We start from the raw sequence: 20,128 nt of genomic DNA on the forward strand, positions 1-20,128 counted from the left end.
TGCGGCTTTAAGGATTAGCAGCTTCTACTTACTAGGGTTCATTTGAGGCTCTCTTCTTCCTGGTTTTGAGTCTGTCCCCCTCTACTTTGAGAAGAAGACATGCTTATTCACTCCCTGCTCTTAATGTTGAAACTATTTCGCTCATTACCTGCTTTACCCCATTCTCTCTACCAGTTAATATCTGTGGAGTTCTGTTTCTGTAATTAAAATTTGACTCTAACTGCACTGGCAATAGACTCTCTCTTCTAGAAGCAGAAGTACCACTGTGTAAGCGATAGAGGATGCCCTGCAGCAGCTCTCCAGTAAGATTAAGGAAATGTCTCTGGTGTCTATCAATCTTAGCACACTGTTTAATGTATGTCAGAATTTGCTCATGGTTTTTTAAGCACTGAACAGTTCTTTCCCATGTTTTGGAGCTCATTCATGGTGCACTAAGTACTCATCTATCATATCTCATGTCATAGCGAAGATTCATTCTGTAATGCAGCTCACCCGTCCTTCTCTGAGGTCTGAAATTGTATTTCTCTGAGCAGGCTACGGTTTTCAAGAGATGGCTGCTTACACCACTTATTCTAGAGCTGGCTCACAGTAATGCTGGTCTAGAATGAACCGTCACCGTTGTAAAGATGTTTACAAACATCTTTCATTACCAGATCTATCATGGATATATCAATCAGAAAGATCTCATAGCTAAGAACCGTCCTCCACCCTTTCTGTTCTCCCAGCAGCTGTAAGAGATTATTTAAAAACAACAACAAAAATCTGGCAAACTGCTGATATGGAATCAGTTACTTAAAACTCCTTTGTCTTTGAATGATTGTCTTTGAATTGAGGACTTCCATCCTACATGCAAACCATCCAAAAAAATATGTAGCGTAGCCTTTTGGGGGCATCATCTAAACCTTCTTTGCTTTTTTCTTAAAATAGGAAAATCTCTGCTCACATCTTAAGCACTTGTGTAAGGCACAGCAGACCAGCAGCGATGATGGTTTGGCTTCTCATTAGGGAACAAAGAGCATAGCTCCCCTTAACAAGAGCACTCACAGACTTGCCAATGGGAAGCTCTGGAACCTCTTGAAAAATTAATATTTTCATCAGATTTATGTGTGTCTGTTTACTCACTTCATCCTTGCCGTTTTCAGCAAGGTTTGCTAGGTAAAAGGGAAAGACTGGAGTGGTTGTGAACAGAAATAAAGAGGGAGGGACACACTGAGGGGTACCTGGAGGGGAGACTGGAGCAGAAAGAGAACCAGGTTGGGCTGGAGAGTGACCAGCATGTGAGATATCCAGCTGTACCACTACCTCAGCTGTACCACTGTCTCTGCCCCTCTTAACCTTCTCCTCTAGGGCCTGCAGCGTGGTGCCCCTGACCTGCCCTTGAGCTCTTCTGCAGGCCTTCCTCAGTGATCAGCAAACACGAGAACTCTCAAAGTCATGAAAAGGCAGGCCCATAGGCTGCGGTACACCTCTACAGCACGGGAGACACCTAAGTAAATATTTCTTCATGCTATTTGTAGTTTGCACATCAAAGGATGTGTAGACACACAGACGTGTAGGCATGTACAATCACAGTGTGAGACTCCTGGCCACTTCAGTATCCTAACAGTGCAAGCAGGGCTTTAAAGCATGGATAATGCTGGAGAAGAAAGTGGGATGCACCACCAAGCATGTCATGTGAGCGAGCTCAGGAGTACACTGGCCCATCAGCAAGCATGCATTTCTGTAACACCTACCGTGGAGTCAGCCTGTCTGGACTTCACTGGAGCTGTGCTGATCACAGCACATCCTTCTCCATGGCCCGACTCCTTGCTCCTGCCCATGCATCCACATTGCAGAGGGACATGCAGGTGACGCTGGGGAAGGGCCAATGCATTCCTCTTTTGCTTGCCTTGCTGCTAGGTTTCTCCCTTCTTCTGGGATGCTCTGCTGACAGACCTGCTCGCCCGTGGCAGGGCAGGCCTGCCAGGAGAACTCTGCTTTTACTGCAAGCCTGATTTCTTCGGAATGTTCTTTTCTTCCCTGCGCACCCCCTCCCTCCCAAATCCCACACCTCCCTTCTCCCGGTTGTTTTTGTTTTTAGAGAGAGCGCTTAGACAGCTGTATTAATCATGCAAGCCCAGCCATGTGTAATGTGCTTTATCAACAGCAGAGCAGACACTGAATGGCAACTGGATCGCAAGCGGGCCCGGTGCAGTGCCTGAGCCAGGAAGATAAACCTGCTGCTTCCCAAACCGACTTACCGTCATGGGTTAGTGAATGGAGAGACTGTTCACTTGGGACAACAACCAGAGGGGAGGCCAATTTGTTAGGCAAATTCTTGAGAGGAAATGGAAGTGAGGGAGAGAGGAGGATGATGAGGGTGGGAATTACTCTTTGGCCATATTCTAATGGGGTAAAGAGGAATTTTTGTGCGAGCTTAAGGATTAAATCAAGACAATAATGGCTGTTCTTTCTCCTTCTTGCTGCCCTCCACGCTTTGATCCCAGTCTGTTCAGCAGGCAGCTCACCGAGAGATAGAGTGGGGATTTAGGCACACTGTTGTACAATGGGTAGAAGTCAGTCTCATCATCCCTGCGGAGGAAAGTCCAGCTGGTAGCTTGGGAAACTCATCTAACACACAGATGGTATCAGGTTATGAGTGTCCTGCAGGCAGGGGACATCTGCCTCAGGAGGGTTATGGCCTGTCTGAGCTCTGCTCTGCAGGGTAATCTGTCCATGCTACAGCTCTGATGCTATCAATGTCCCTGCTGGACAACTGATATTCCATGGCGCTTTTTTTTCTGGGGGTTTGTTTCTAATCTCTCCAGTGCAGTTGTGTGATTTCTCCCCCACTGGTTTCACCCAGCCTCCACTCTCCCTCCTGCCTGCTGAGCTCTGACCTCTGCTTTGCAGGGCTGTTCTGCATGCGCACAAAGCCATACCTGTGGCTAAACAGACCTTGAAATGCCTTCACTTGTCCCAGTGTAGGGCCCAGCCCTGAGGAATACTGTTCTGGGACTTGCAGTCTCTGTTCCTACCCTCTGCTTCCACTTTTCCTCACTTGCTGGATTCTCCACAGCATTACTACCAGGGAGGGTTATGCAAATATATGCAATCCAGGGCTCATTCTGGAATAAATCAATCTAAATTAAAATTAATGAACAAAAAGTACAGAAACAGATCAAGCAATAAAGCTATTTCTCTCTCTCTTTCTCCCCTGTGTCTCTTTCTTCTTTACAAAAGCTGGGGTTTTTTCTTTGCACTTTTTGGGAAGAAGAAGATGTTTTTTTAAAACAGTCTCAGCAAACAGAAACTGCCTGTTGCTCTCCAGAAGCAATGTTAGTATCGGTGGTAATAGAAATAATTCTTGGCATTTCTTTTCTCTCTAAGATGTCTGTTTTTTTCCCCCAGCTACATTCCTATGAGCCCCTTTGGAAGGGACTATCATCACTTTGATTTTGATATTATTTTAACCATAGGGTCAAAATAAGACACAATGCCACTGCTTGGCTGGTACCTATGAAGCAAAAGAAAAAAAAAACAAACAATACTGTGGCCTTCTGCTTTTGCCCTGTCTCGTTCTTCCTGTTCCCTTGGCATGAAGCCCCAGCAGGCTTGGCACCCACTACCGTGCTTGCAGACCTGGCAAGCATGGATGTTGACCTTTAGCAATGAGAGAAGCTTGGCTTGCATGATTCACCCTGCAGAGCTGTTCTCCTTCTGCAGTGGAGAATGGGCTTTTGGGAAGAAGGGGAAAATCTGGCTGGGTACCACCAGCAAGAAGCAAGGTGAGCCCTGAGTTTTGCTGGCTATCCAAGGTACAAGATTGGCTATTTTGGTCTTTGTTTATGCTGTGTTTTTCCCAGCTCTACAGACTAATATGGTTCAGAGACTGTCAAGGCTTGGGTTTTCAATGACCATTTTTTGGAAATGAAGAGCAAGTTCTCACTTCAGTGAATAAGACTCGAGACAGATGGGTTCTTTAACCAGCCACATTGTACTTGGAGGACTGGTTTCTCTGGACTCTTCTCATATCACTGCCTAGTTGGCAAACCTCCTGTAAATAATGTGTTAACTCTTTACAGTCTGTAATCTCTGATATATTCCCCCATGCTTCACTCCTTAGCTTTAAAATATTCAGATGTTTATCCTTTTGCCAAAACAAAGACACACAGCTCACATGAGAGCTGCCTGCTTAGCAGGACTGACAGGGCCAGGCATTGGAGGAAGCAAAAGGGGAGCAGCAATGGGTGGAGGAGATCAATGCAACAGATGAACTCTCTTTTCTCCACAGCTAGGATTTCCATGGAGGAAGAAGAGGACTGAGACAATATCACATCTCTGTTTCCCACTCTGGTCATCAGACCCAAATGAACATCTCTTTTCTCCATTCTCCCATCTTCCACCCACCCCATGAAGGCATTAGTGACAGCACAAGCTACACAGGCTACAGCTAAATGGAGACTAGCTACAATCTACAGTCATCAGGGGTCATTCTCCAATCAGCACACCTTTTTGGCAGAAACACAGGACTGCTCATTCTGTTTCTCTCCCCCCTCCTCCACTAATTGCTAACACTGTTGCTATAAATGTTTTGTTGCTCTCTTGATGATCATGACTGGACTGGTGTCAGATCAGACCCCAAGGAGTGATCTGGATGCTTGTCTCTGGACAATGCATTATCGCCCCACAGAGCTCCCAAGGTTGAAGCTGAATCCTGCTGAGAAAAGTTCCTGGTTATTCTGTGGTCAGTCTTCATCATGAATCTCCTGACAGGAAGAATCATGAGTTTTGAATCCTGTCAGTCTGGATAAGCCACGGTGAGGATGAGTCTTAGTGCTAATCACAGGGGAGTGAGTCTATGTGCAAAGGGCTGAGGGCAAGGGACAATGGATGATGGAGATGGAGCTAACATCATAACAGTGATAGACTTCTGAGGTTCAGCAGATCCCGCTTGGCCCTGTCCTTTTTGAGTATAATGAGGAATAAGAAAATTCTCCCTTTTCAGAAGAAAATCCCTTTTGAAAACAACTTGAGGATGCATTAAGGTCCCATCACAAAGCAAAGTTACAATGAGGACAGGAGAATGTGATTAGGTAACACCACCCTACCAGACTTTTCAGGGCATTTTGAGTGCCCTGCTGCAAAATCAGGAAAGTTGAGAGCTGAATCAGCTGAGCTCTACTAGCTTTCCCGGATACAGCCTTCAAGTTCCATGTGTTTAGCTGAATGAGCTTCTTCTGAGTCTCTAGCCTGCCTGAAAGCAAGATGTTTCCACAGCAGTTAGCTAATGATAGCAACGCTTACAATGAGTACAGTGCTCTTCATCTCAAAACACCTTCCTTTTAAATTAATGCTCAAAGCCCTACAGGGCAGGGAAGTGTTACTGAGGCTTAGAGAAATGGAAATTAAGGGAGAAGAGGGAGGAGGCTGTGATTTTGGTCACTGAGAAAAGGCTTGTTTGAGAGCTGAGGACAGCATCTCAGAACACAAACTCATTGGGAGAAAAAGGTCTAACAAGGCAATTTTACACCTAAGGTTTCTTTGAAGATGAACAGCAAAGTAAAAGCAAATGTTGAGATAAAGTACCAATATCTGTGCTGAATGCTCACATTACAGAAGCTGGTATGAGCTTTCAGGAACCAAATGAGAATTTAAATTCTACTTTCTCCCTCTGCAAAATCCTCTTAGTGTGTCCAGGGTCAGTGGAGATATTCCTGCGTTTGGCATCACAGACTCCTGAAGACTCCTCACAGAAGTGATGTCACACTGGGATGTCCTTCAAGATGGTCTCAGGGAACAGGGAGCAGCAAAAGGATGAAACGACAACTTCAAAGGCAGAGGGGGAAGTGTGTTAAAGGACAGACTAAAGCTCTGCAGGGTGGTCTTGGCAGCTTGATTAGGAGGGGCATTTGATATGGAAATCTGGTTGGAAATCGATTGCGGTTTTTGCTTTATCATTTACCTTAATGGACTACTAATTCAAACCCAGCAGTAAACAGGGCTGGCTATGAAAAGAATTAACAGTGCCTGTCTGTGGAATTTAAGGATATATAATAAAAATAATCATAAAAAGAAAGAGCCCTGGGTTTTCCATCAGACAAAAATATTTGTAATGGAGAATTCTGCTTAAAAGAGAAGATGCAAAATTGGAAAACTCCTCAAAAACCTACATCCCAAACAGCCTCAGCAACTTTAATTTCACATCCAAGCACACGTTTCATTTGCAATACATATGATAATGGTGTTTAATTGGATTTATTTTGCCATGCTACATTCCCAACGGCTTACTTTACTCCTTTCTTCAGCTCCTTGGATGTTATTTACAAATCACTTTCTGGGATTTCATTTTACTGGTAGTTTGATTTCTTTCTTTTTTTTTTTTTTTCCTCCTTTTTTAGGTGCTTTTCTTTAATTGTATTTGTGGATTTGCCTTTTAAATAGGCAATTGTGACTACATCCTGAGCCTAAATAAGTTGCCAAAAGCAGAGCTTGATTTGAAAACACGGAGTTGTTAAATGGAGCTGATGTAACACCCAGCATTTATTGTTCTTTCCATGGGAGTACCTGCAGGTGCTTTACTTGGGCAGGTGCCCTTTTACAACACAACATGGGTTCATAATAGCACTCCACCTCCAAGCTCTACATAGACATTAACTGTTGAGGCCTCAGAGCATCCCATGAGCTGAGTATATCTCCATATGGCAGTGAAACAAAGATACTGAGGAGCTCTAGGCCAAAATGTTAACATGAATAAGGGGACCGGCTGCCTTATTGTTGATTTAGTTTCAAGCACCTGGAAACAGCCTGATTTCTGAAAGTGCTGAGTTTCTGTGCTTTTACACTACCTCAGGATCACATCCAAACCCCAAACCTCATGTGCACTCAGCAAGCCTGGGCCATGCTGCTTGTACCTGAGGGAGGCTTGGGCAGCATGCGGCAAGGGCAGGAAGAATATTCAGGCTTTGTTTTGCCTTCGTGCCTTCTCCCTTTGCAATAAACTAGTCCATAACACTTTACTGTAGTATATGCTTTTACATTGCTTTTCCTTTCATTCTGTCTGCCACAAAGGCAGAGCTACAGGACAGATTTAGGGGTGTATGATGAAGGAATGAGGAAAAAAGGGTTTTCATTGGGAATAGTTTGCACAACTAGAGTGAAAAAAAATCTCCTGGCAGCAATTTAATTTTCAGCTTCTCATTCATCCACTCTACAATCCCTGCAAAATTTTACGTCTCCTTATGCTTTTGATCCAAATCAGGATATGATGGAAAGAGTATATACGAGGGAGTCAGTCTATAGAAAAACTGATCTCCTGTGAATACTGTCCAGAGACCTGGATGAGGACATGGTGTCACGGATCAAAGCTTGGGAAATGGTTGTTGCTTTTTAGCTAATTGGTTTCCTGAAATGGGAGGGAAAAGAGGGAAGAATAAGGGAGGAGAAGAGAACAAATGGCATGTGGAAGAGGGGGGAAAGCCCTTATTGTCCTGCCCTGTTTTGCCCATCCCCAGCTCTTTGCATTTATCAGGATGATGGAGAATGACCCGGCTAGAGAGCTACTTTGACATAAAACATATACTGACCTGGAAAAGGATTGGGGAGTGTGGGTAAAACTCGTTCTAAGGGGGGAAAAAAAACAATAAGCAACATGCAGGAGAAAAGCCACTTTTCACACCAAGCAAGCAGCAAATACAAACCTGATGGAGTTGTCCATCCCCAAATTAGATGAGCTAGAATAGGTTGCATATATGGAGCATTTTTCTAGCAACACACCTAGTACACATCCCCTGTGACTGGGAGTCAGAGAGAAGTCATTTGAAAAACTAAACAAATAATATCTATACAGCAGTAGGGATTAAGCACCTGTGGTGAGGTTAATTGGAATGAATGGGCCACATCTCCTCTCTGAATTTCAAGACCACTCATGTCATCATGTTACAGCTCCTCTTAGCTACACCTCTGGCTGGAAGCTAGCCTTTGGCAGCAGGATGAGTTGTAGAGGTCCTCTGTGGGTAGTTACTGCCTCCACACAACCTTCTCCACAGTGGGTTTCTTGCCAGTGAGAGGTCTCTTAGGGATATGAACATTGGAATTGTCAGCCTGGTGAATCTGAATGGTATTCTGTCTCTTCTGGGCATTTGTCTCTGTAAAGGAGCAGAGCTTTTGCAGATTCACCAATCTCTAGCAGCAAGCAGAGCCTGCTGTTTCAGTTACTGGGTTTTTACAGTGTGTCCTTGTTCTACATCACAGCAAGCCTCTGGTATACATCACTGCTGGCTTCACGCTTTGCTTCCTCCATGCCAGGATCTCAAAAGAATTGCACAGACACTGAGGGAAATCAGCAGTCAGAGACCTCAGTCTGAGGCAGAAGGAGTGTTAATTCCATTTTACAGGTAGAGCAGGTGACGAAGAAAGCAAGGAAGCAGTCTGTCCAAGGTCAAATTCTGATCTGTTGGCAGAGTCAGGAGCAGAACCATGAATATAAGCCCACCAGACCAGACTCTACTCTGGCTCTACACTGGGTTTCTCTTCATCAACTACAGAGCTTGCTAGATGCCTTGTGCTGACTGAGGCATGCTCCTACTCAAGGGCTGACTGGGAGGCAGACATTTAGCTGCAGAAATATGTCACTATGCAAAAGCTAATAGGCCTGAGGCAATGAGTTGTCTCCTGGTTTATCTGTGAGGGTATTGCTAAGATCACTGCTGATGTACATACAGCTTGGTAAGATACAGCTGTAGTCCACTGTTGCTCTCTGATCACCCCAGTCCCAGCTCTCTGGAAGCCAATGCTCTCTGTATAGCACTCCTGGTGCAAGGAGCTGGCTTCTGACTTGCTGGAGACCACAAGGACCTGTAACACTGCAGATCTCCTGCCTTCACAGTGGTAATGGAGCCATGGGAGACCACAGCAGGGACAGGGGGGATTGTCTCTTGTGTAGAAAATACACAGCTAGCCTCGATCTCTGTGTTTATGTAGCACCAGGGGACTATTGTTCTGTGAAAGCAGGCTGTTGTGCTGACATGACTTCCTTGTTATTTAGTTTGGTTAAATAACTCAACTCCCCTTTACCTTCTTCCCACACAGCAGGCTGCAGGCTGCACAGCATAAGCAGTTAAAGCAAAGCACTATGGCCTCATTATCACGCTGCTTTCTATTCAAGGACTCTCCCTCTGTTCCCCTTGCCTGCTGCGTGCAGCCTTTATTGCTCCACCCTGGCTCATTAGCAGTGTCTCAGCCTCACTCCATCTGGCTGTCACCCTCACCACTTTCTTTCCTCTCCCAAGTCTCTGTTACTGACAGCCTGTGGGAATACACGGGGGATGCGCTGAGAGCCTCAGACTTTACTCCAAACCATAGCAAACACGACCACCACAAGCAGATGCTCAGGTACAAGGCAGAGTACTGTGACAACGGGCATGAGAGGGTGCCCACCAGCTAGCACTTGTGCCAGGGTGCTAACAAGCAGTGGCAGGTGAGAGGCAAGTGCCAGCTCTTCCGAGGAGCTTGCCTCTAGCTGGGATTGAAACTGCTGGACCGAACTGATAACTGTACCTGAAGCACTTTGAGAGGTGGTGGTGGGATGCTGCCTGCTGCCTGCATCTAATTGGCATGGGCCCTGCCAGGTGCTGCTTCACCTCCGCTTTCCTCACTTGCTGAAGGGCACTGAGGATGCAGCAGGGCTCCTGCTGAGGTGGCAGTCTCCCATAATTGAGACAATTTAGGCAGCAGGACTGCACTGAGGTGTGCAGTACCGCGCTGTTGTCTCCTCCGTTATCCTCAGGGATAAGCTGGCTCTGCAGGAGGCAGAAGTCAACTGGTCTGGAAGGACTTTCATTGGTTTTCTCTGCCTTGCACGATTGTGCCAAGTGCTGCAGCTGCTTCTGTGTGCCAGTGGATGAGTTTGCTCGCATATATTCATACATGTAAGCCTATGTATGCATATGCTTGTATGGCAGATATGCATCTGACATATACTTTTATATATAATTTATATATATACGCACATATGTGTACCACTGTGCAGCATGAGCTAACATATAAATTGTGGCTTTTATATCTGTAGCTTTTCATAGCACTCTGTTGGCTTAATGGAATGAGAAGGAAACAAGTTCCCTCTCTCCTCATATATCTGTGGGAAAAAACCTTTCCCTTTAGCTGTGGTGCTGCTTCTCACCTTCGCTGTTCTGTGAAGCAGACTGGCTTTACCTCTGTCAGGTCACCCTCACACTTAGGAGTTCTACTGCCCATTTCCTTCGTTTCATGGCATTTTGTGCTACGAGTTACCAGCCTTGTTCCCAGGCTCTGCAGAGCCGAACCCACCTCCAGCACAACATGGTGCTGCCTCCCGGCTCCTTTGTCCATATATATTTTTCACTCAAAGGGTGGTGACGCACTGGAACAGGTTGCCCAAGGAGGCTGTGGATGCCCCATCCCTGGAGGCATTCAAGGCCAGGCTGGATGTGGCTCTGGGCAGCCTGGTCTGCTGGTTGGTGACCCTGCACACAGCAGGGGGCTTGAAACTAGATGATCATTGTGGTCCTTTTCAACCCAGGCCATTCTATGATTCTATGATTCTGTGTGGGCATGTCCCTCCCTCCTGCACGGGCTCTGGTGCTCCTTGAACCTTTCCCCGAACTAACTCAGCTCCCTGCAACAGAAGAAAACATTTGGGAGTATTCAGAGGGTGGGTGGTAAAGCTCCCTTATGTTTTCACAAGTTGAGCTGCCTTGGTGTGTGGCCCACTGGTATCAGAGTATGGGAAATAACAAAAGCTTGGGGCATAGAGCAGGGGGAGTAAGAAGCAAGGAGGAGGGGATGGCAGCAAGCTATCAGATCCTCTGTATCATCAGACAGTACATATGTGTGCTGTCTGCAAACATATTCCAGATTGTTGCTGGAGACAGGACCCTGGGTAAGACAGACCCAGTATCGCTATTTGTGTGTTGCTATAAGCTCTGTCTCCAGGAGAGAGGGGTATAAATCTCTCCACCTACAGCAGGCATTCATGCTGCTACATCCTTTATGGAAGATCACTAGCTATCTATTCATACAGCTCTAGGAAGCTGCTTTTGTAATTTAATGCATCTTCTAACTATGGCATTGACTTCTAAGGCACTTGGTCTCTCTGAGAGTTTTTAAATGCAGGCGGAGACTTCCTGGAATGGAAGACACCCATTTTTCTCTGTTGCTGAACTGTTCTTTCACATCATTTTGCTAGCTCCCCATCTGCCCTCCACCTCAGACAAAGCTGCCAGTACCTCATTACTAACATTCTGCTTGTTACTGCACTCCTGACCGCCACTTTTTGTTGTTGTTGTGAGGGTTTTTTTTACAGTGGGCCACTGTGTCTGCCTCCCTGCTGGGATGCTGCCCTACAGTGAGCTTGATCTCTATTTAAAAAAAAAATAAAATAAAAATCCTGGATTCTGTGGAAGAAAAACACTCTGAGTATTTGAGTATGCACTGTACCTTGAAAAAACTTGGCGTTGCTTTTCTTAATTTTTCTTATGCTTGAGTCTGTGGCTGGGATTGTACATTGCTGGTTATTTGAGATCAGTACAGCAATTTTTTCAGCTGGGCTTGAAGGTTTCTGGCCACTTCTTTATGAAGCTTGATTCCCTTCACTCACCTCCTCCCAGATTTTTTAACCTTAGGAATACCAACAGGAGTCTGCCTGAATTTAATGTTTTTCTCTTTTCCATACTAACTAGAAGGAGAATGGAGAGTTCCTGAAATAATATTACACAATTTTCACAATGGCTTTCTCCCTCCACAACACTGAATGCTGAAGAAAATGGGAATTAACTAAACAACAAAAACAGAAGTTGGAAACAGTTTGAGGAAAATCATCCAATCTTTCTCACCTCCTGTACCTCCATTCTTCTGGCTCTTGTGAAGTTGCTACTTCACAAGTTCTCAAGTGTTTCACGGCACAGATAACACTTGAATTTTTACTGCAAAAATGATGAACAAAATCCAACAACTTGATAGAAGGAAAGTTACCTCAACACACATTAAAAGGAGGTTAAAATAGCACCCTCACTTTATTTCCTTGTTCAAGTCATCCGTAACAGTTGCCACCTTTCCTCTCAGTATAGATACTGGCAACTTTGCAAGATCTCCTCACTTTTCTTATAGGTTCTGCCACTGAATTCATGACCATGGGTAAACCACTTCTTCACTCTGTTTCTTAGTTTTCCTACTGCAAAAAGTGCTAATAACACTCACTGATTTCTGAATAACTTGCGATGTTAAAATATTCATTGCTAGCAAATCCTTTGAGATCCTTTGAGGTGAAGCTCTCAAGTCGTGCAAAATGCTTTTCTAGCAAAACCAACCCCTGTCTAATATCACGTGTCCATACATACATTATTGAATTTCATCTTATATTTTGTTTCAGCGATGCATTCAGCTCATCTGTGCAACAGGAACCAATAGAGAGGGCCAAATTTAGAATGCAGCCACAAATAATGGATTCTAAACTTAGCATTATATTAATATCAGCAAGAACAAATCTCAAGTATCTGAAAACTGTGTTCCAGATTGCTGCCTGAGAATTTCATTTGAATCTCATGACAGTCACAAGATGAGGGTGAAAAGACCTTCAAAGTAGAAATTTGCTTTGTTTCCCTGACAAATGCAGCAGGAAATCAAATATATGTACTTTTATGATAAATCTATTCTTCACGAAAAAAAAATCCACAGAACGCACCCAAATTTTACAAGAATTCAAACTGCAATGTAATAAATCTAGAGGTGGCAAACAAAGAATGCCAATGGATCTGTACTTTTGCAGTACATCTGCTAAAAAACAAAACCAAACCAAAACACTTTTTTTTTCCTGATACTTTGATTTATCTGACCCCACAACAGAGACTACATTAGACTGCCTCTCACACTAAGACAGATTTGCATAGTTTATTTTTGTTTCTGTTTAGAAGGTCATGCAGGTCGTGGCCTGAGTGCTTTAATTCAGTTTGAGATCAGCAGAAGAATACAACCCTATGTCACTTCTCAGTCTCTGGTCCATTTGTGTGAGTGGGTCATTCTGCTTCAGTCTATTTCTGGAGGCAATAGAAATGTGCAGTGAAAGCTGAGTCCAGGATTTGTGCCTTGAATACAGAACTGGGTTTTGAAAACACCATAGTGAATATACCCATGTGTGCATGGGTGGGAGGAGAAGAACAGGGGCTTAACATAGGGCAGGACAGAACCAGATGCAGAATTTGGAATCAGCAGGTAATTCTGTTTTTGGAGTTTGTCATGGCCCCAGCTTCTTTCTATTTAAGTTTACCACAAAAACTCAGTCATTGAAGGGGAGCAATGAGATCCCAGAAAGTTGTTTCATATCTCACCTGCTGATTATCTTTTCCCCCATGTTCCCCAAGGTATGCACCCTTAAATCATTCTGTCTTATGCTACTTCCTTCCTTCCCATTTTCTCCTGCTTTCAAACTCATTTCTCTTTTTCTTGACTCTCTTGTTCTCCTCAGGCTCAGTGGCTAGTTCTCTCCACCTCTCTGAATTACTTGTCATTTCTCAGCTGTCACAGCCCCTCCGAGCCTTGGCCTTTTCTCTGCCTGTTAAAAGGGCTTTCACTCTGAGGGAGTTTTCAGTTCCAGTCTTAAAACAAACACATTTTGATTATTTTAACAAAGTCTGACTTTGGCAAATAAAGTCAATCAAAGGGCTTGACCTTAACCTTTTAATTTGGCTGCGTTCGTGTTTCACTCTGAGTATGGACATGTATGTGTCCAAAGCAGTCAGTTCTCAGCTAGAGGTTTGGCAAGGTTGACAAGCAGTGTTTTACGGACCAGTGATCCTGCATGCTTACAACACAGCCTGGTTCTTCTTTGTGAGAGTGACCTGGACCTCCCCTCGCCCTCTTCTATACTTACTGTAAAGGTATAGGCTGGCATTTGTGACTCCCAGCTTGTTAGCAGCCACACAGGTGTAGTTCCCATAGTGCTCCTCAGTGACGTTAGCCACCATCAGCAGAGACTGGCTCCCCGTGCTCTTTATCTCCAGACCATTGGCACTGTTTATCCTGGAAAGATAGGAGAAGAGGAGTGCAGTGCAGTGGCCATTGTGTTTTGGGGAGGAAATCAATGCTCTTCAGACCAGCTGGCAGGTGAGGATGGAGGCAGGCAGTGAGGAGACGTGAGATGAAAGAGGCCAGGGAAGGCACTGATGGGAAGCAGGAGTCAATGAAAGGAAAAAGGGGTGCAGCAGAGAGGAATGCCTCTGGTAAAGCAGTGGAGAAGAAAGAAAAGCTGAGGGAAAGGGAAGAAGCCTTTGTTCAGCACTGGCTTACACTGGGAAATGAACTTACTACGACCAACTGAGGGCTAGTTCATACTTGGAACAACGATTTTTAGTGAAACATACCAATTAATATATTTTAATATGAGCATTTACAAAAGCCAGGCCACCCCTGAGCCTGCAGACATGGGTGAGCCAAAAAACTATAGTAATAACACTACCTTCTAAATGCAATGTAAATGCTCAGGTATAAGGAACAGATCCTTTTACTCATTTTCTTATACCTCCCCTAGAAGTAGATGGCTAGATTGGAGTTACATACTTGGAGAGCAACACTATTTTTTTTATCACGATCTATTTAACACATGAACACTGGAAGGAAAGAAGCACGACTAATGTTTTAATTGTGAATTGCTCCATTACTGATTTAAAGGCAGGAGCTTCATCTTTAGCTCTCCCTTCGGCATCTCTGGTTTAGAGAAGGACTGCCTTTTCCAGTCCCAATCACACTGCCTCTGCCTGGGCTGAAGGGACAGTCTTGACTTACATAGCACACAGAGAGTAATTTGCTTGAAGAGAAGAACTGAGGATGACAGCTGATTGTCTAAGGATGCCCTAGTGAGTGGACTGAAATGTAGAGAAAGGAAAAGGAGAGCTAATGGCCTTACCTGGTGTCATCCCTGTACCACTCAAAATCAGGCGTGGGCACTGCTGATGCCTCGCAGCGGAGTAAGGCTTGTCGTCCCGTGGCTGCCTCATTGCTCTTGGACTCTGTGATGGTGGGAGGGTCTGCAGGAAAGAAACACTGGGTAACTCACAACTTCCAGATGGATGGAAAAAAAGTAGAACTGCTTCAGGAACTGGCTTCCTTAAGCAAACCATTGGTGCTGGTGGAAGACTATAGCAGCCGTATGCTGGGGCACAACCAGCCCCTGCTCCTTTGAAAAATATCTGCTCTTTGAACTCCTCTAATAACTATACCAGCATTACTCCTTACGCGTGCTTCTCTTCAGTGGCACTGAATAAAGCTCTGTCATAATTGCACAGGCATATGCAGGTAAAGTTGAGGTTAATGATAGACTCCTGTAATTCATGAATATTTACCCATGGATCTCTAGTTCACATGGCCTTATCAGAGAGAAGATGATGAGAGAAAGACTTCATCAATGGTAAAGAAAGAAAGCAGAAGCAAAAGAAAGAAAGCAGGAATTTAGCACTAGCATAAAAACTGATTTCCATACAACCTTTGCATCTAATGTCAAAACTATAATAAGAAAGGAAAGGTTGATCTTTTCTGTCAGGTAACAAGCGATAGGATGAGAGGTTATCACTTTAAGTTGAGCTAGGGGAGGTTCTGATTGGATTTCAAGAAGAATTTCTTCTCCAAAAGAGTAGTGAAGCATTGGATCTAGCTGCCCAAGGAGGTGGTGGAGTCACCACCCTGGTGTTTGTGAAACATGTAAATATGGCACTTAGGGACATGCTTAGTGGGCATGGTGGTGACGGTTGGACTGGATGATCTTAAAGGTCTTTTCCAGCCTTAGTGACAAGATGGACCAATGAAAAGGCAGGATTATTTCCACCTGGCTGCTGGGAGGGAGTAGGCATCTTGTCTGCCATCACCAGTGCCCAGGGACTCAGAGCTAGCTGCCGTGCTGAGGCTCAGGCCACCGCAAAGCACCCTGCCTGTGCACGGAGCACAGCTCTGCTGCCTGTGTCCGTCCTGGCACAGGAAGGCCAAAAAAATAATCAGAATGGATCGTGCCTGTCAAATAAAAAAAATAGTGCTGTCTGGAAAACGCACTGAGAGAAGTTTGTTGTGAGCGCATTAGCCAGCTCAATGTGATCCCTTTCCTGACCTTAATCGGGATTTTATGCAGGGCTTTAGGGATATTGCAGTGCGCCCTCTAACATCATAAATATTAATAAGTGTACAGAAATAGGATCCTGCATTCAAAGGCTGAGGGTTCACGTAAATATTTTAATTCGGGAAGGAGGAGGGGTAATAAAAGGATAGCGAAGGTGATTTTTTAAGCCTCCTTCTCCAATTTTTTGTACAAGCCATGTACCCTGCCAGCTGCTGTGAGAAAAGCCTTTTCCACTTCACTAAACCCAGAGCGCACGATGAGTCATGCCACAAACAGAACCATTCGGTGGGCCCAAGAAATGCAGCCGCTCCGTATTTGGCCGGGGCAGCCAGGAGTGGGCTTCCTTCGCTGCTCTCCCTCCTCGCTTCCCCAGGCCTCAGTTTCCCATCTGCAATGTGCCAGGGCCATTACTCAAGAAGCCTGAAGGTGGTGGTGTGAGACCGAAGCAGAGCCATGCTGCTTTCTCCTGCAGTCGGCTGACAACCTGCCCGCTGCTCAGCCTCCGAGAGAGATCAGGTGATAAGGGATGGCCAGGGAGCTCCTCACTTGGGACAGGTCCCATTTTTCAATCTTACTGTGATTTTCATTGCTTCTACTGCATGTGTAGAAAGCAAGATAAGGAAAGAAGTATGCAAATATCTGGATTTCATCCCCCAAACAGGACCGATTTTTTTTTTTCTGTGCATCTCATGACCTCTTTGAATCTATCCGTGTGCTTGGCAACCTTTTGGTCCTGCAGGAAATGATCATTTGCTCACATTACACATTAGGCCATGTACTAATACTGCAGTACTGCATCACATCTTATTTTCATGTTCCATGAGAAAAAGGATCTCACTCTAGCACTCCAGTAACTAAGTTGAAACAAAGTCAAAATTGTACGTAGACTTTATCCAACCATGCTAAATACAGCACTGAAATTATACTTCATAGAAATATCTGAAAATACTAATTGCTTTTAATGGAACGTCTCAGGTTTATAAGCTCAGTTGTTTTTGACAACAAACAAACAAACAAGCAAACAAACAAAAACCTACAAACAACAAAGCAAACCACATATTTCACACATAAAACAAAAACTTTAGTTCATTATATCTGCTATTGCAGTTTCACACTAGTTGGTTAAGCCTGCCCATGAAGCAGCCTTTACTAAACTCCCACCATCCAATTTTCATAGAATCACAGGATGGTTTGGGTTGGAAGATCATTTAGTTCCAAACCCCCTGCTAAAAGCAGGAACACCTAATTCCTACCGAAGTGGTTTGGATTGCAAAGATGCTGCAGGGGCCCCAAAAGCAATGCCTGCAACCTTGACTTCTAAAGCAAGGCAGAAAAGTTGACATGATGTGATGGGCTCAGAGGGAAAGGAAGAGCAAGAATGGCACAAAGATGTGTTAAAACCACATGTGGTGGGAAATGAGAGAGGGATGGGCAAAGCCACTTGTTGCTGCCAGGTCTGCCCCTACCAACTCCCAGGGGGTGCTACCTATGAATCAAGGGCACATGTGCACATGCTGACTCATGCCTGCAACCACCTGAATTGCAGCTGAAGTTAGTGCTCTGGTGAGTCACCTGAAGAAGGTCAGGAGAGGGGTGTATGTCACATTCATCCATCCTTGCTGCAGAGCTATTAGCTTCCAGTCAGGGAAACAGAGCAGTCAGGTGGGTATATTCCTACCAAATAACTAGCGCCAAACATGAGCCATACACATATGGGGATGGCCATACACACATACAAGGCTATAGGAATGAAGGCGGTCTGACATATGTCACTGCAAGGGCACCTGCAGGATGAGGTGGATCCGCCCTCTGTGTGTGCATGCACAAAGTGGTCCATGCCCTGCTCAGCAGTGCATCACCCAGTGAGGATTCACAGGAGCTGGAGCGGGATGTAAGCCACATGGCACTACCTCTGAGTGCTCTGAGATGGATAGCAGGCTCCTTTCGCCAAACATTTTCTCTGTACTGCATTGATGCACAGAAGGCTTTTTTCACATGACCTGAAACCAGCTTAAAAGTCATGTTCTGCCCCCTCTCACTAATGGTGCCTCTACCATGCATTCCCTCAGGCCACTGGGGCACGATGCCCATATAAGCGCAGCCGAGTCAAATGGATGCTCACTCTGAGCTGGCTGAACCTTATCTATTCTTGCTGAAGCTGCTCTTCATTATGCTGTCATCTCAAATATCAATAAATGAAAACACGGCATGGCCAGGACGTCTGAGGGAAGTGACAGGGGCAACACATTGAAACTTCTTGTGAGGCCCCATCTGGAGTACTGTATCCAGGACTGGGGATCCCAGTACAGGAAGGACATGGAGCTCTTGGAGTGGGTCCAGAGGAGGGCCACTAAGATGATCAGAGGGCTGAAGCACCTCTCCTGTGAGGAAAGGTTGAGGGAACTGGGCTCGTTCAGCTTAGACAAGAGAAGGCTCCGGGGAGAGCCTTCCATGTGTGGCCTTCCAATACTTGAAGGGAACATATAAACAGGAGGGGGTACGACTGTTTATGAGGGTGGATAGTGATAGGAAAAGGGGGAATGGTTTTAAACTGAGACAAGAGAGGTTTAAGTTAAATATTAGGAGGAAGTTTTTCACACAGATGGTGGTGACACACTGAACAGGTTGCCCAGGGAGGCTGTGGATGCCCCATCCCTGAAGGCATTCAAGGCCAGGCTGGATGTGGCTCTGGGCAGCCTGGTCTGCTGGTTGGAGACCCTGCACATAGCAGGGGGGTTGAAACTAGATGATCATTGTGGTCCTTTTCAACCCACGCCATTCTGTGATGATTCATCTCTCTTTTTTTCTCCCCTTTTCTTACATATTTCGATATTTAAAGAACAAACTCCACCCTATGGTAAGCGCCTTATAGCTCCCCCCCATTTCAGATCCTTTAACATGGACCTGGAGGACATCTCCATTTACCCCACAGCCACCCTTGCCCGTGGGCAAGGATTGCTCTCCTGCAAGGTACTCACAGTTCACAGTGACCCGGACTTGCTTGACATCTGCTGAAGCGACCTCGTTGGCAGCTTTGCACTCATACTTGCCCGACTGCTCTCGTGTGATCCCCAAGATCTCCAGGTACTCCTCCTCACCTTCAAACTCCCTTCCTGCAGAACAGAAAAATACAGGTGATGGCTCTCTGGTAAGCATACAGACTGGGGAAGCCTTCTGCTTAATTGCTATGGAGGAACAATCACAACAGCGATTCTGCAAATAAACAACAGCCACTGAGGGAGCTATTTCGAGGTTATTTCAGACGCCGTATCAGCAAGATATTTGCATTTCATTTAGTTATCGAAAACTCAGGTTCAGGAAATTGAGAAGGAAGCACAAGTGCTAGTACAGTGTTGCACAGGCTGCCCAATAGACACAATCTCCATTATGTGAGGGTGGACTGAGTTCTGTGGTATGACTGAGAGAAGTCAGCCCACTGATGTGCTTGACCAGGGGTGGCTGGTTCCCCACATATGCTGGTGCACTGTCAGCAGCCCTTTCATCACTGCCAAACTGGGAAAAATATCTTTCTGCCTCTCAGAGCAGCTGCCACCCTGAAGAGCCATCGATCAGGCCGTGCTACATACAGTTAAACACATCCAAACTGAGAAATCAAGTGTCATTTGATCCGCAGAGCCCAATAATCATTACAAATCCTCCATCTACGGTACATGAAATGACACATTTAAGCTGTGCTGCCTCGCTAGGACAGCTCTGAAAGCTGTGACTTGAGAATCAGGACAGATTTCCCCTCATACCCCCTCAAAGAAAACAACAAGGACTCCCTTTCAGGCTTCTAGGAGAGCAGTCAGATTTTCCAGTGAAACTCTGCCCAGGAGACAATTTCTGCTCAAAGGGTGCTGAGCACTTCTGAAATTGTGCCCACTTCCCATTAGTTTGACGGAGCTCAGCCAAGGCCCGGAGGACAGGGCTGCTCCTTGGCTCTGCAGCACTGATTTAAGCCCCTCTTCGGAGCTCAAGTCCCCTATAGTCACCTGCAACAAATCCTACCAC

The 20,128-nt window shown here is 45.3% G+C and overlaps 1 protein-coding gene across 2 annotated transcripts in view; it reads right to left on the reverse strand.

Annotated features, from left to right (window-relative positions):
* LSAMP (limbic system associated membrane protein) overlaps nt 1–20,128 on the reverse strand; it is a gene marked incomplete at both ends in the record, with an annotated part of 283,351 nt that overhangs the window by 4,827 nt on the left and 258,396 nt on the right. The window contains 4 exons of one of the 2 annotated variants that reach the window (XM_079549438.1): nt 7,566–7,601; nt 13,883–14,031; nt 14,915–15,035; nt 19,093–19,227. In XM_079549438.1, coding sequence (XP_079405564.1) covers nt 7,566–7,601; nt 13,883–14,031; nt 14,915–15,035; nt 19,093–19,227 — 441 coding nt within the window. The remainder of the gene's footprint in view (nt 1–7,565; nt 7,602–13,882; nt 14,032–14,914; nt 15,036–19,092; nt 19,228–20,128) is intronic. The other variant, XM_079549439.1, reaches the window with a different exon arrangement.

This window comes from Tetrao urogallus, assembly GCF_951394365.1.
Source record: "Tetrao urogallus genome assembly, chromosome: 1".
Lineage (NCBI taxonomy): Eukaryota > Metazoa > Chordata > Aves > Galliformes > Phasianidae > Tetrao > Tetrao urogallus.